A 15,816-nucleotide genomic window follows, 5' to 3' on the forward strand; every position below is an offset into this window, starting at 1 on the left:
TTAAACCTGCTGCCTATTAATTTCATTTGGTGACCCCTAGTTCTTGTATTATGGGAATAAGTAAATAATTTTTCCTTATCCACTTTCTCAACATCACTCATGATTTTATATACCCCCCCTTAGTCTTCTCTTTTCCAAGCTGAAGAGTCCTAGCCTCTTTAATCTTTCCTCATATGGGACCCTCTCTAAACCCCTAATCATTTTAGCTGTTCTTTTCTGAACCTTTTCTAGTGCTAGAATAGCTTTTTTGAGGTGAGAAGACCACATCTGTACACAGTATTCGAGATGTGGGTGTACCATGGATTTATATAAGGGCAATAATATATTCTCAGTCTTATTCTCTATCCCCTTTTTAATGATTCCTAACATCCTGTTTGCTTTTTTGACCGCCTCTGCACACTGCGTCGACATCTTTAGAGAACTATCCACGATAACTCCAAGATCTTTTTCCTGACTCGTTGTTGCTAAATTAGCCCCCATCATGTTGTATGTATAGTTGGGGTTATTTTTTCCAATGTGCATTACTTTACATTTATCCACATTAAATTTCATTTGCCATTTTGTTGCCCAATCACTTAGTTTTGTGAGATCTTTTTGAAGTTCTTCACAATCTGCTTTGGTCTTAACTATCTTGAGCAGTTTAGTATCATCTGCAAACTTTGCCACCTCACGAGGACTGACCGTTGGGGAACACCACTAGTTACCCCTCTCCATTCTGAGAATTTACCATTTATTCCTACCCTTTGTTCCCTGTCCTTTAACCAGTTCTCAATCCATGAAAGGACCTTCCCTTTTATCCCATGACAGCTTAATTTACATAAGAGCCTTTGGTGAGGGACCTTGTCAAAGGCTTTCTGGAAATCTAAGCACACTATGTCCACCGGATCCCCCTTGTCCACATGTTTGTTGACCCCTTCAAAGAACTCTAATAGATTAGTAAGACACGATTTCCCTTTACAGAAACCATGTTGACTATTGCTCAACAGTTTATGTTTTTCTATGTGTCTGACAATTTTATTCTTAACTATTATTTCGACTAATTTGTCCAATACCAAGGTACTAATTTGCCCGGTACGTGTGTGTGTGAGAGAGATGGTTTGACTCACACGATAGTGAGGAGACAAGCAATGTTATCAATCTTATCTATATGTGTTCTCTCTCTAGATACTATGAGCTGCAGTTGAAGGGGGATTGTGGAGTTGCCTTGTGGTTAGGGTTACTTGGGGTTTGCCTTCTGTGTGGGCAGGTGCCTTTTTTTTTTTTTTTGCATTTCAAAGATGGTAACACTAATGCCATGCAGAAGTTCAGAATCTCAACCTTGTTTGGAAACTTTATGCTACTGCTGTAAAACGCCCACCGACTAAGAAGATTCAGCTGCCTCCCCACTTTACCTGCTTACTCTGTTCATTTCTTATCAATATCATGGCAAAACCAAAAATCTCTCCAACATGCTACCAGTGTAGGAAACGCACTTTATTCTACAATATTTAAACCAGCAATGGCAGCAAATCAGCCCTTCGGTTGAAAGAAAATACTCTCTCTTACCAGTGACAAGAACCTTGAAGGTCAGTTTCTGGCCTGCGGCCTCACAGGTGTATTCTCCAGCATCTTTCTTCTCCACTTGCTCCACGACCAGACGCCGGGATTTGCCCTCAGACTCCACTTTGAGTTTCTTGCTGGAGGTGATCAGTTTCCCGTCCTTGTACCATTTCACTTCAGTCTTGGCCTGGGCCACCTCACAGCTCAGGGTGGCGCTCTCTGTCAGGACGGCCTTCACCTCTTTCTCCACCTTCTCCTTGTTTGCAAACATCTCTTCCATTTCTGCTGGGGAAAAGGAATTACAAGGGCTTAATCGCCCTCACTGATGTGATGCCACCCAGAGAACAGAGAAGGAGAAGGCAGGGAGAAGCTGACAGCTCTGCATCTGAGACACTTTTTGCTTCACATTTACCACCTCTGCCTGATCCCTCCCACCATCAGTGCAAGTCCATGTACAAACTTAACTATGGACCTGCCAGCATCTCTCCTTTATAATAATGCTACACACACACCCAGAATCCACCTCTCATGATTCCTCTGGAGCGATCTCAGATCCAAATGTAAATTTATCCTCTCAAGTCTCCCTCTAGTTTATTTTGCTGAGATGTTTCTTGCAAAACTTTCCCTCCCCTCTGATACCTGAAAGGAGCAACATTTCTTCCTACTGAGGAGCGCTGTTATATTTTAAAAGTAAATAAAGACATTAAAGAGAAGCCAGAGTGGCTTGGGTGGATTCCCGGTAGGGTTACCACCTGGCTGATATTTGACCGGCCTGCCCATTGTTTTATAGATTTGCCAGTTGCCAGAAAAATAATTTAGTCTCCCAGGTGTTTTTTACGTGGGTCTAAGGATTTGCATGATTATCCTAACACAATGGGAGATCTAATGTTAAAAGTTTCTGTGTCCACCTAAAGATCCTGTTCCCAGTTCCGCAGGTTAAGCAATAACAGATCAAAGGTGTTGAAAATACAGCAGCTGCCTGCCCACCAACACACAAGTGCGCCACGTGTGACTGAGAGACACGGTTTGACTCACGCAACAGTGAGATGACATGCGATGTTATCAATCTTATCTATATGTGTTCTCTCTCTGGATACTATATGCTGCTGTTGAAGGGGGATTGCAGAGTTGTCTTGTGGTTAGGGTTACTTGAGGTTTGCCTTCTGTGTGGGCAGGTGCCATTTTTTTTTTCATTTCAAAGATGGTAACATTAATGCCATGCAGATGTTCAGAATCCCAACATCGTTTGGAAACTTTATGCTACTGCTGTAAAACTCCCACCGACTAAGAAGATTCAGCTGCCTCCCCACTTTACCTGCTTACTCTGTTCATTTCTTATCAATATCATGGCAAAACCAAACATCTCTCCAACGTGCTACCAGTGTAGGAAACACACTTTATTCTACAATATTTAAACCAGCAACGTCAGAAAATCAGCCCTTCAGTTGAAAGAAAATACTCTCTCTTACCAGTGACAAGAACCTTGAAGGTCAGTTTCTGGCCTGCGGCCTCACAGGTGTACTCTCCAGCGTCTTTCTTCTCCACCTGCTCCACGACCAGACGCCGGGATTTGCCTTCAGACTCCACTTTGAGTTTCTTGCTGGAGGTGATCAGTTTCCCATCCTTGTACCATTTCACTTCAGTCTTGGCCTGGGCCACCTCACAGCTCAGGGTGGCGCTCTCTGTCAGGGCGGCCTTCACCTCCTTCTGCACCTTCTCCTGGTTTGCAAACACCTTTTCCATTTCTGCTGGGGAAAAGGAATTACAAGGGCTTAATCTCCCTCACTGATGCGGTGCCACCCAGAGAACAGAGAAGGAGACGGCAAGGAGAAGCTGACAGCTCTGCTTCTTTAGGCTGCTTTCTGCACGTCTCCCCCACTTTGCTAGAGCCTGAACGATATAGCCACAAGTACAATTTCAACATTACCTATGGAGCCTGTAGGGTGTCTCCTTCATAATAAACCAACCTGAACCCCCACATTCAAACTTTCATTATTGCTCTGGAGAGTGACCTCAGATCCAGATCTCAATTTATCGGCACAGGACTCCCTTTCGTTTTTTCACCAACATCTTCCTTACAAACCTTTTCTTCACCTTAGAAACCTAAATGGATGCCAATCTTCTTTCCCTTTAAGCAGCAAGTGAAACAGTGGCATTAAGGAGAAGCCAGGGTGGCTCATATGGATGCCAAACAGACATTCAGAATCCCAACCCTGTCTGGGAAATGTTATGCTGCTGCTGCAAAATACTCACTGATTAGGAACATTCAGGCACCTTCCCATTTTACCTGCTTACTCTGCAAATGTATTCACAATATTGTGGCAAAACCCAAAAGCCCTCTGGAATCAGAGCTGAGGTGTCAGCAGAGCAGGAAAATCATCTTACTCTACAATGCTTTAATCAACAATGGCAGCAAATCAGCCATTAAGTTGAAAGAAAATACTCTCTCTTACCAGTGACAAGAACCTTGAAGGTCAGTTTCTGGCCTGCGGCCTCACAGGTGTACTCTCCAGCGTCTTTCTTCTCCACCTGCTCCATGACCAGACGCCGGGATTTGCCCTCAGACTCCACTTTGAATTTCTTGCTGGAGGTGATCAGTTTCCCGTCCTTGTACCATTTCACTTCAGTCTTGGCCTGGATCACCTCACAGCTGAGGGTGGCACTCTCTGTCAGGACGGCCTTCACCTCCTTCTGCACCTTCTCCTTGTTTGCAAACACCTCTTCCATCTCTGCCAGGGAAAAGGAATTACAAGGGCTTAATCTCCCTAACGGATGTGATGCCACCCAGAGATCAGAGAAGGAGAAGGCAGGGAGAAGCTGACAGCTCTGCATCTGAGACACTTTTTGCTTCACGTTTACCACCTCTGCCTGATCCCTCCCACCATCAGTGCAAGTCCATGTACAACCTTAACTATGGACCTGCCAACACCTGTCCTGCCCCACACCTCCAGACTCCATCTCTCATGATTCCTCTGGAGCGATCTCAGATCCAAATGTGAATTTATCCTCTCAAGCCTCTCTTTGGTTTATTTAGACTGAGATGTTCCTTGCGGAACTTTCCTTCCCCTCTGATAGCTGACATGAGCAACATTTCTTCCCTCTGAGGAGTGCTGTTATTTTTTTTAAGTAAATGAGGGCATTAAAGAGAAGCCAGTGTGGCTCAGATGGTCCATGCAGACTTTCAGAATCCCAAACTAGTTTGGAAATTGTTACGCTGCTGCTGCAAAACACCCACTGACTAAGAAAATTCAGGCACCTCCCCATTTTACCTATTTACTCTGTAAATTTTTATCAATATTGTCACAAAACCCATAATTTCTTTAACAGCCCTCTGGACTCAGAGCCCTTACGTTGAACGAAAATATTCTTTCTTACCTGTGACGATAACCTTGAAGGTCAGTTTTTGGCCTGCGGCCTCACAGGTGTACTCTCCAGCATCCTTCTTCTCCACCTGCTCCACGACCAGACGCCGGGATTTGCCCTCAGACTCCACCTTGAATTTCTTGCTGGAGGTGATCAGTTTCCCGTCCTTGTACCATCTCACTTCAGTCTTGGCCTGGGCCACCTCACAGCTCAGGATGGCGCTCTCTGTCAGGGCGGCCTTCACCTCCTTCTGCACCTTCTCCTGGTTTGCAAATACGTCCTCTCTCTCTGGCATGGAAAAGAAATTAAAAGGGCTTAAACTTCCTCACTGATGCCATCCAGAGTTCACAGAGGGAGGCGCTGACATCTCTGCCCCCGAGGCACCTTTCACCACGTTTCCCGCCTCTGCCTCACCCCTTCCACCATCGGTGTAAGTCCATGTGCAACCTTAACTATGGACCTGCCAGCACCTCTCCTTTATAATAATCCACCCCAAATCCCCAGACTCAACCTCTCATTATTCCTCTGGAGTGATCTCAGATCCAAATATGAATTCATCCTCTCAAGCCTCCCTTTATCTTATTTAGCTGAGATGTTCCTTGCAAAACTTTCCTTCCCCTTTGATAGGTGAAAGGACCAACATTTCTTCCCTCTGAGGAGCACTGTTATTTTTTTCAAAATAAATGAAGACATTACAGAGAACCCAGGATGCACTGATGGATACCAAGTATAAGTTCGGAGTTCCAACCTAGTTTGGAAAATGTTATGCTATTCCTGCAAAACACCTACCGACTAAGAAGATTCAGGAGCTTCCTCATTATACCTACATACTCTGTTAATTTATACACAATATGGTGGCAAAACCCAAAGTCCCCTCAAAAGCCTCCTTCACTCAGAGCTGATATGCCAGCAATGTAGGAAGTGCCTCTCACTCTAGAATGCTTTACTCAACAACTGCAACAAATCAGTGCATGAGTAGAAAGGAAACAATCCCTCCCACCTGTGATGATAATCTTGAAGGTCAGTTTCTGGCCTGCAGCCTCACAGGTGTACTCTCCAGCATCTTTCTTCTCCACCTGCTCCACGACCAGATGCCGGGATTTGCCCTCAGACTCCACTTTGAATTTCTTGCTGGAGGTGATCAGTTTCCCATCCTTGTACCATTTCACTTCAGTCTTGGCCTGGGCCACCTCACAGCTCAAGGTGGTGCTCTCTGTCAGGGCAGCCTTCACCTCCTTCTGCACCTTCTCCTGGTTTGCAAACACTTCTTCAGGTTCTGGAATGGGGAAATTAAAGAAAAACCACAGAAGGAATAAATCTATCATGGCCAATGGACTGTTGCATGTATCTAGTGTTTTAACAGAATACAGTCATTCGTTTGATGAACCATCGTTCTTATAGTTCCAGACTCCATTAACAGCATGTTAGAAATGAACCCTCTACCACACACTCCCTAGGTTTCTCCAAATCCTTGGTATCTTGATGCTCTTTAAGTAGGCAGCCCTGCATATTTTCCAGCTTCCAATATTAACATCCAAAAAATGTTTCTTTTGTTGTTGTTCTTGTTGTTGGGTTTGGGATCTTTTTTTTGGTCCATTTTCTAGGGGATAAGCCAACTCCATCACATTTGCAGTGCTGCTGTGGTCTAGTAACATGCCATTGAAGTCAGCTCTCTGACATCTGAAGTCTTTAAATCAAGATTGGGTATCTTCCTAGAAAATATGCTCTAACTCAATCACAAAATATGGGCTTAATGTAGGAATTAATGGGTGGAATTATTTGGCCTGGGTGATGCAGGTCAGACTGGATGATCACGGCAGTTTCTTTCCGCACTTCAAAATCTATTAATGTTGAGACACACATGATACATTTAGCAGTGCAGCCGGGCGATTTTACCTTAATGTATCTAGTATATTTGGCAGCAAATAAAGTATTTAAACACCTTTACTCCCAAAGTAGAACCTTAATACTTTTACCTCAGCAAATGAACTGGCACTGAAAGGCTATCACGGCTAATAAATGATAAACTAAATATACCCATTTAAAGAATATGGTCAGCCATCTTGCTAACCAATGACTAGCAAGTCACTGTTTGATAATCCCCACAATTTATGCCATAGTTCTCATTGCCTGTCTGAGGGTGGTTTATATGGAACAGTTTTTTTCTTCCTGAATATTGTACTTACTGTTGTTTTATATCTTTTCATTTATATGTTGATTTATGGTCTGCATTAATACATACATGGACAGCGGTACAATTCTCCTTTCCCACCAGTGTAAATCAGAATTGATTGCACTGAAGTCTAAAGATTTCACTAGTGTACAATCGATGTATGGGAGAGGGGAACTGGGCAGTAGGTATTTAGGGACAGATTTTTAAACAGTGGCTTCCATTTTTGCATCCACTCTTTGTGCCTACACATAACTGCTTGTGCAATTTAGGTTATTCACACATTTAAACTGATTTACAGAGACAGTCCGTACTTAGACATCTAAATGTTTTACTGTGGATGCAAGTTATTTGCACTCAGAATTACAGGGCCAAAAAAAGTGGCCCAGTTAACACTGGTCTGAATGTTAGACCTATGTGAATATGGACTGACTAGACATGTATATATTAACACAACAATTCACAAAACAGCTCACATAACTGGATGTCATCTAGCTGAATGATCAAGTAACAGGCCATACATATTACAGATTAATGATTTCACCTCCTAAGTCTGACTTCTCTCCTTTAATATTGGGGATGTTATATATTGTGAATACATTTGCTAACTGCCAGTCAATATAATTTAGTGACTCTGCTAGGGTCAAATTTATCCCAAGGGTAACTCCACTGACTTCACTAGATTTATACTAGGAATGAATATGACCCTTACAATTCAGAAAGGGACAGAAATACTTTTAAAGTTAAGCAAGATATTACATTTCGCTGAGAAAATAGACATATTATCAGATCCTCAGCTGGCATATGTCAATGTAGCTCCACAGAAGTTGCTTATGATGAGTTACACCAGCTGAGGATCTGGCCCCTCTACATTAGGATTTTATGAGCATTCACTGTGTACAATTAACTTTAAAATCATGTAGATTGCAGAACCAGCTCCTTGGTGCCCATATATGGTCCAGTGCACAAGGTTATAGATGCTCAGTTCTTGTTTCCCTGAACAGGAGGGCAAGTGGCTATATCCTTGGAGGGTTTTCACCTTCTTCTGCAGCATAGGGCATGGGTCACTTGCAGGTTTAAACTAGTGTAAATGGTGGATTTGCTGTAACTTGAAGTATTTAAACCATGTTTTGATGACATCAGTAACTCAGCCAGAGGTTAGGAGTCTATTATAGGAGTGGGTGGGCTAGGTTCTGTGTCCTGCAATACACAGTAGGTCAGACAAGATGATCATAATGATCCCTTTTGATCTTAAAGTCCATGAGTCTATCCCAGTGTGTGACACTGAATATTTACTCCTTTAAAAGGAAAGGTTTTGTGCTTCCAGTGGAGCCCTGGTGCATAAGAACTGTGAAAACCAATGTGAGTGCAATGGTAACCGGACAAATTAAGACCCAGAAAGTCACTGCATTTCTGGAGAATCCAGTAAAAATAAAGATTTCTGCAACTAAAGCACCAGCCACTGAAAAAGAACTGATAAATCCTTCCTGACTTTCAAGGTTGGATCAGTTTTCCAGTGAGCTGCTGATGGATCTGCATGTCATGTTACAGTCGAATGTCTGCAAAACCCAGCAGTAACTGAATAGTGCTCTCTGATTTATGACACGGGAGGGGTAGGATGCCGCATTATCCCGTGCAGCTCTGAAGTCACCCTGTTTGAAAGAGAACTGGAAACACTGGGGTTCGCATGCAAACAGCACTCAATCATTCTGAGGGCTGGCCAGGGCAGCCATTTTATCCACTGGCTACCGCTCAGAATTTTTCTGGGGCCTTGCATCTGCAATTGCAGACCATCAGGGTTTTTTTCAGAGTCCCCACCACACTTTCATTTTTTTTTAAATCAACTCCTGCTCTGCGTTCTCCTCTCCGAAAGCTTCCTTCCTAGTCTGAGCCCCACTGAAGTGCAACAGCGGCCATCTTGGCTGACTGAACTAGGGAACCTCCCGAGCTAAAGGCACAAGCTGCTACAGCTTGAGCTAAAGAGCCAAACCTCTGTGGCCGAGCTCTGTAACAGACTCACCTTCTCTGAACATGTAACACACTGGCCAGTGGGTTATGGTGCACTTGACGCCACAGCAGTGTTAGCAGGGAGCAGAGATACACCGTGTTGGGGCAGCAGTTCCCAAAGGCATTCTGCTTACAGAAGACTGAGGCAAGCAGAATGTCTCCAGGGGTGATGAAGGAGCAGCAAAGGTTACACTCTTTACACTGGAGCTGCACCCCATATTGGCTTGGACCCCTAGTGGACACGGAAGTAGCAGGGCCCATGGCCTCCCAACACTGTGGCTCCTTTGTGTGTCTAATAAAACATTATTTATTTGTGTTACAGTAACACCCAAAGGCATCAGTCAGGATTAGTGTCTCGTTATGCCCGGTGCTGTACAAACACGTAGGGAGACATGGTGCCTGCTCTGATAAGCTTACGATCTAAACAGACAGTAAGTATGAAGGAGAGAGAGGGGGCATACGACATACAAGCACAGGGATCCGGGGATGAGACCTTCTTTCTATAAAGTAAAAAGCAATTAAGCACAACTGCCTCTGCCAGGTGGAAGTTAGTTTTTGTCTTTTCAGTTTTAATTGGGGAGCAGACAAGGTGATCATAATGGTCTCTTCTGCTCTTACAGTTTATTAATGAATTGTTACCCCCCATCCTAATTTCTCCCTTGATAAATAACCACACTGAGCACATCATGTTTGCAAAGCACTTTATGTTCCACAGCCTGTGGAGACTGATGCAGTGAGGGGTAGTGATTTAGCCCAGGTACACACAGTAAGTCCCACTGGGGCTCAAACCCAGGTCTCCCCAGTACTGCTCCCTAAGTTACGGGTAGCATTATAACTACATGGCACCTTGCCCCTGTGTGGGTTCACAGGGAGGAGAAAGAATTTTCTGTCATCTACCGCGCCTGCAGAAGCCCACCCAGAATCTGTCCCTAATCTAACCTAATACCAAATAAATCATTGGGAGGTTTTTGTTAATGTCCAGTAAGAACTGTGCTGGATTGGATCACCAGTAGCCTGCTTCTGGCAGTGGCTTATACCTGATACTTCACCGACAGGGGAAAGACAGATAACATAGAGTAGATGAAATGGATAAGAGACCAAAGAGATGAGAAGAAGAGATTGATTATATTGACAGATAGCAAGGGTCAGATTATGGGAGGGAAGTGCTGATATTCTTTGCACCTATAATTCCAGAGCAGATGGTATTTCTGCTGAAATGATCAGAAGTGAAACAGTAATGTTGTCATTCAAACCATCATCATTAGTCTTCAGGGTTAACACCATTGCTGCTCAAACTGTTTATTGCAAACAATTTATCTGACTAGTGTATCCCTCTTTCAACTGGCTAATTATCCACAAAGAGACTTGGATTTGAAGGAATCTATTTGTTACTCAAAACTGTGCGCTGAACTGTTTTATGAAAATAAAATTCAGCATCAGGGACTGTTTGCTGTTCTCATTATTTGCCATTGATGCCATGGGGCTCCAGAGGCTTCTGGAGCGGCAAAAAGCTGGAGAATATTGGCAGGTGCTAAATCAAACCGGCAGATGTTCCCATCACTTCCATCCAATTGAATCTTATTTTCAGTTTATTCTGAAATGGCTCAGGATATGTCAGGCATATCAATGTCAGTGTGAGGCCTTAGCTGCTATTTACTGGACATCTGAACTGCTTGCAAAATTATTAAGATACCAAAAGAAACCCCATCACTGTCAGAGTGACAGAAAAATCTAGTTCCTAAAATGTCCAGAGGCTCAAAATCAACTGATGTTTGAAAGAAAAAAATCTGCTTGGGTCATTACTCATTGTTCCGAGAATAGAGCTGACCTCGTACATCCACCTTCTTAAGATTCCCATGGGTCCCAGATCCATTTAGAGAACATGCTAGATGCCACCGGCACTGGACGAAAGCAGGGTAGGGGAGGAGAGCTGGATGAAAGATGTGCGCACAACGCATTTGTGAAATCCAACTCACTGCTCATTCCAGCCACACACATGTATCCATTTTTGTTCACTTTGCCACACATTTGAGGACTTGGGGAGGGGATTTTTTGAACACAGTACGCAAAATATGTATTTTTTGCACACAGTATGTGTGTGCAAATGAGTGTGTCTACTGCTGATCTAAGAAAAAAGAACAAGAGTGCTTGTGGCACCTTAGATACTAATACATTTATTTGAGCATAAGCTTTCGTGGGCTACAGCCCACTTCATCAGATGCATAGAATGGAACATATAGTACGGAGATATATATACACACACAGAGAACATGAAAAGGTGGGAGTTGCCCTACCAACTCTAAGGATTGGCGGATAGTGTTCGATGTATCGGGGATCGATTTATCGCATCTTGTCTGGACGCAATAAATCGATCCGCTAATCGACGCCCGTACTCCACCTCGGCAGCAGGAGTAAGCGCAGTCGACGGGGGAGCCGCAGCAGTCGACCCACCTTCATGAGGATGGCCAGGTAAGTTGAACTAAGATACTTCGACTTCAGCTATGCAAATAGCTGCTTACTAGTGAGGTTAATCTCGAGAAGGATATTATACCACAAAATGAGTGAAGTCACAAATTTGAACTTGGAAAGGCCATTTGCAAGAGCTTCTGCATCTGAGCGTGCCGTATTGCCAGATGATCCAGTAAAGGTAGTAGCATCAGAAATTTCAGTTAGGGCATGACAAGTCAGAATCTCCCAATGGAGTGTTGAGCCTGAGAAAAACACATAAACACATTGCACCAGGTCAAAGAAACTGCTTGCCTCCAAACAGCATCTAGCAGCATTATTGACAACCAAATTCAGAGAATGCGCACTGCAAGGAATGAAAAAGGCCCTAGGATTGATTTCCATCATTGTCCTTTGCACACCACTGTCTTTACCCTTCATGTTGCTCTCATTATCATAGCCTTGGCCACGTACGTTTTCAACAGATAATTACATTGTTTCAAGCTCTTGTAGAATAGTTTCAGTCTTAAATGCTCCAGTCGTCTCCTTCAGTGGTACAAAACCCCAAAAATGTTCCTTTATGAGGACTTCAACATTATCTTCATCAGCAGACATTTCCACATCCACAAAACGAATGATCATCGTCATTTGTTCAACATGACTCACATCTAGTGTACTGTCCGGTATTACTGAAAAGTATTTTGCAGATGGGCAGCTTCTACAATTTTCTTTTTAATAGCATTTGCTAGGATTTGAATCAGCTCATTCTGCATATTTTTCCTAAGTAATGGACCTGTGTTTCATGATCAGTTATTTTACGTAGATGCTCCTTCATGACTGGATCAAACAAAGCTAGGTATTCAACAAATTTTAAAAAGCTTCCATTACCTGCAGTTCATAATTTTTCATTTCTACCGCGGCTTCGGGATGCTAAATTTTGCCCACCGAGAACTCTCACTAAAGCAATCAGACACTCTAATATTTGTTGCCAATATTCTTCTTTTTCCTTGATCACACGTAAATTTTCTTCATTAATACTTTTCCTTTTTTCAATCGTAATTCGAGTTCTTTCCAATTTTGAAAACATTCCAAATGTTCTGTACTTCTTTCATGTGAAGAGAGAATTGAAGGTATGTTTTTCCAGTCCTTCGAACCATTTTCAGTAAGTGATGTACCAATTGCTTGATTTCTAAACAACTTGCAGCAAAAGCAAAACACAGAGTCCTTCAACACTGAATATTGTAACCAGTTTTCATGAATTTCTTCCCCATTAATGAGTTTCCTCTTGTAATGCTGAGCACAGAATTTTCTTTTATTTCCATCCTTAGGGAAGGGAAATTCATGAACTTGTTTGGGTCCATGTTCCATGGCAATTTGCCACATCCTGTCATCATGTCTGGGCCATGAAGCTGGGTCCCCATATTGTAACTTGTTTGTAACTTCCTCGTCCTTTCTTCCTTCTACTTCATTTACTTCCATTTCTGCATGTCTCTCTGAAGGTGAATACATTTTCTCCACTTCCATATTAGTCTGATGCTGTGAGATGCCTTCATCTAGAAGTAAGTTTCCATCGTCTTGCGTTTCCAAACTGCTTTTTTGTGGATGTGAGCTACCCTCATCTCGAAATAATATACCTTTATCTTGATGTTCCAAACTGCTTCCATGCAGATGTGAGCTAACCTCTTCTCCAAGTAAAAGTCCTTCATCGGAATGCTGTGAACTGCTTCCATCTTTATTTGGATTAAAGAGAAGATATTTCAGGAAGGATCCCTGCTGTTTTGCTTGGTCCTTTTCCTTCTCAGCCTTTCGTTTATGATAATCAGCTCCTGAGGGTTTTCTTTTTCCTCTCACTGCCACGGGGCATTTGAATATTGTTATGTACTGTGCTCCCGACTGCAAGCATTATAGCGTTAAGGATGGCTGACACACCCACCACATGGTTGGCAATTTAAACCATATTGCAGCCATCCCAACAACTCTTTTCACTGCTTAAAGGTTCAATGATTAGTAATATACACTCACTTGCCTATTAAAACAGTTAGTTACAGCGTTTACACAGAAAAAAAATGGCTTTTTTCGATGTTATAACCTGACACCGGTTGTTTGGAAAATAACCTCCTTCCTCACGGTTACCCGCTTGGAGTGTGATGTCATCACTTTCGTAGTCTATTAAGTGTTAACACTGTTACTTTTCTTTTATTGACCTTATTTATTACATGTGAACCAGTTATAACAAAGAAAAGTTCACTAAGAAATTGCACCATCTACTCAGGACACTAAGAAAAGTTCATAATTATACAGCCCGATAATAACGATAAGGTTTAATAACGTTTAAAGATACTCACATTTTGGATTTATAATGCTGAAAAATGTTATTCTTTATTCTTTGGCACCAAGAAACACAATTTTCCATAGTATTCGCTCGATTCTTAACCACTTACCTGTGGCATGTGTTAAAATGACCGTTTGACATGTATCAACACGCGATAACTCCGCTCTATATGAATTTCCGGCTATGTGACCTTGATGTATATTTGAGTTAGGTGTCACTAACATTGCAGCTCTTGCCACTGGTGGATGTGTTTCATTGTGGCTGAGTTATTGCTTATCAAAATTGAAGAGTGGGTCATCTTGACCCTACGTCGCAAATTGAAAAAAATTTTTGCTAAAATATATTTTTTTTGCAGTAAGTAAAAGACTTGACATATTAATAAATTCTCAGAAATGTAGACAAATGAATTATAATTCATATTCCCTCTGTACAAACACAGGAATTGAAATAATGACATCTTCGTTATTTCTATTTTCCATCTTTTTCATTTTTTTTTTTCATTTTTTTTTATTTGATTTTTTTCCTCGAATTTGGCACCCCATTTAACTTGGCACCCTAGGCGACCACCTAGTTCGCCTATATGGACAGGCCATCCCTGTGTGTGTGTCTGTGTCTTTGGATGATTTAGTTGGTGTTGGTCCTGCTCTGAGCAGGGGATTGAACTAGATGACCTCCTGAGTGCTCTTCCAACCCTAATATTCTATGATTCTATGAGAGGGAGGCTATTAGGAGGAGGAAGGAAGAGAGAATGAAAGAGGAGAGCTAGTGATTTTCAGGCCGAGCAGCAGTGGGGAGGACAGGGTAGACGTGATTGCATTGGACATGCTTAAGCTGCTTTTGCCTGATGACATTTTATACATGTTCCAGCCCCAGAATCTGAACCTCAGGAGACCTGCAGAGACCTTGTGTCTCCAGACTAGCCCCAAGTCTGGTCCAACTCTCCCCAGTCTCCATGGCAGTACAGCTCAAAGCAAGAACAGAAGAAGATGAAATAATCCATTTTATCATGTCAGCAGAGAACTTGAGAAAAGACCCAGAAAGAGAAGTCAACAAAATATAAATCAGAGCATCTTTCCAACATCCTACCAGTGTAGGAAACGCACTTTATTCTACAATATTTAAACCAGCAATGGCAGCAAATCAGCCCTTCAGTTGAAAGAAAATACCCTCTCTTACCAGTGACAAGAACTTTGAAGGTCAGTTTCTGGCCTGCGGCCTCACAGGTGTACTCTCCAGCGTCCTTCTTCTCCATCTGCTCCACGACCAGACGCCGGGATTTGCCTTCAGACTCCACTTTGAATTTCTTGCTGGAGGTGATCAGTTTCCCGTCCTTGTACCACCTCACTTCAGTCTTGGCCTGAGTTACCTCACAGCTGAGGGTGGCGCTCTCTGTCAGAACGGCCTTCACCTCCTTCTGCACCTTCTCCTTGTTTGCAAACACCTCTTCCGTCTCTGCAAGATGGAAATACAGTCACATATGTCCTTTTGCAGTCTCCCCATATCACTGTAATATTTTAGCACCTCAGGAACGTTAATGACTATATCCTCATAACAGCTCTCTGAGACACTTCCCTATCTTTGTTCCCATTTTACAGATGGGGAACTGAGACATCAAGAGAGGAATATCTCAAAGTCACATGGGAAGTCTCTTGCAGAGCTAGGAACGTAACCAAGATCTACTGATTCTCAACCTTCACCCCATGACCATCCGTCCTTCCCAACAGAAAACACTATCCACTAAAGCTGCTGTAGACTGCTGCATCACACGTCCATAAAGAGAGATCACGTGATGACTGTTGTGTATTTGGTTGTCATGGTTTTTGTTGAGACCAGCGAGACAGCTGCACCGGTGTCCAGTTCCATGCGTATAGGTTTGCCATCCAATAACGGGGTTACCCAGTATTCATGTGAGCCCATTGCCAAAGACAAAACATGCAGTAGCACTTCCTCTTGCGATGAG

At 42.8% G+C, this 15,816-nt stretch overlaps 1 protein-coding gene across 1 annotated transcript in view; it reads right to left on the bottom strand.

Moving 5' to 3' along the window:
• OBSCN (obscurin, cytoskeletal calmodulin and titin-interacting RhoGEF) overlaps positions 1–15,816 on the bottom strand; it is a 301,099-nt gene that overhangs the window by 226,322 nt on the left and 58,961 nt on the right. The window contains 4 exon segments of the mRNA XM_045004158.1: positions 1,546–1,821; positions 3,009–3,284; positions 4,915–5,190; positions 5,903–6,178. Coding sequence (XP_044860093.1) covers positions 1,546–1,821; positions 3,009–3,284; positions 4,915–5,190; positions 5,903–6,178 — 1,104 coding nt within the window.

The sequence above is a fragment of the Mauremys mutica genome, chromosome 2 (assembly GCF_020497125.1).
Source record: "Mauremys mutica isolate MM-2020 ecotype Southern chromosome 2, ASM2049712v1, whole genome shotgun sequence".
Classification (NCBI taxonomy): Eukaryota; Metazoa; Chordata; order Testudines; family Geoemydidae; genus Mauremys; species Mauremys mutica.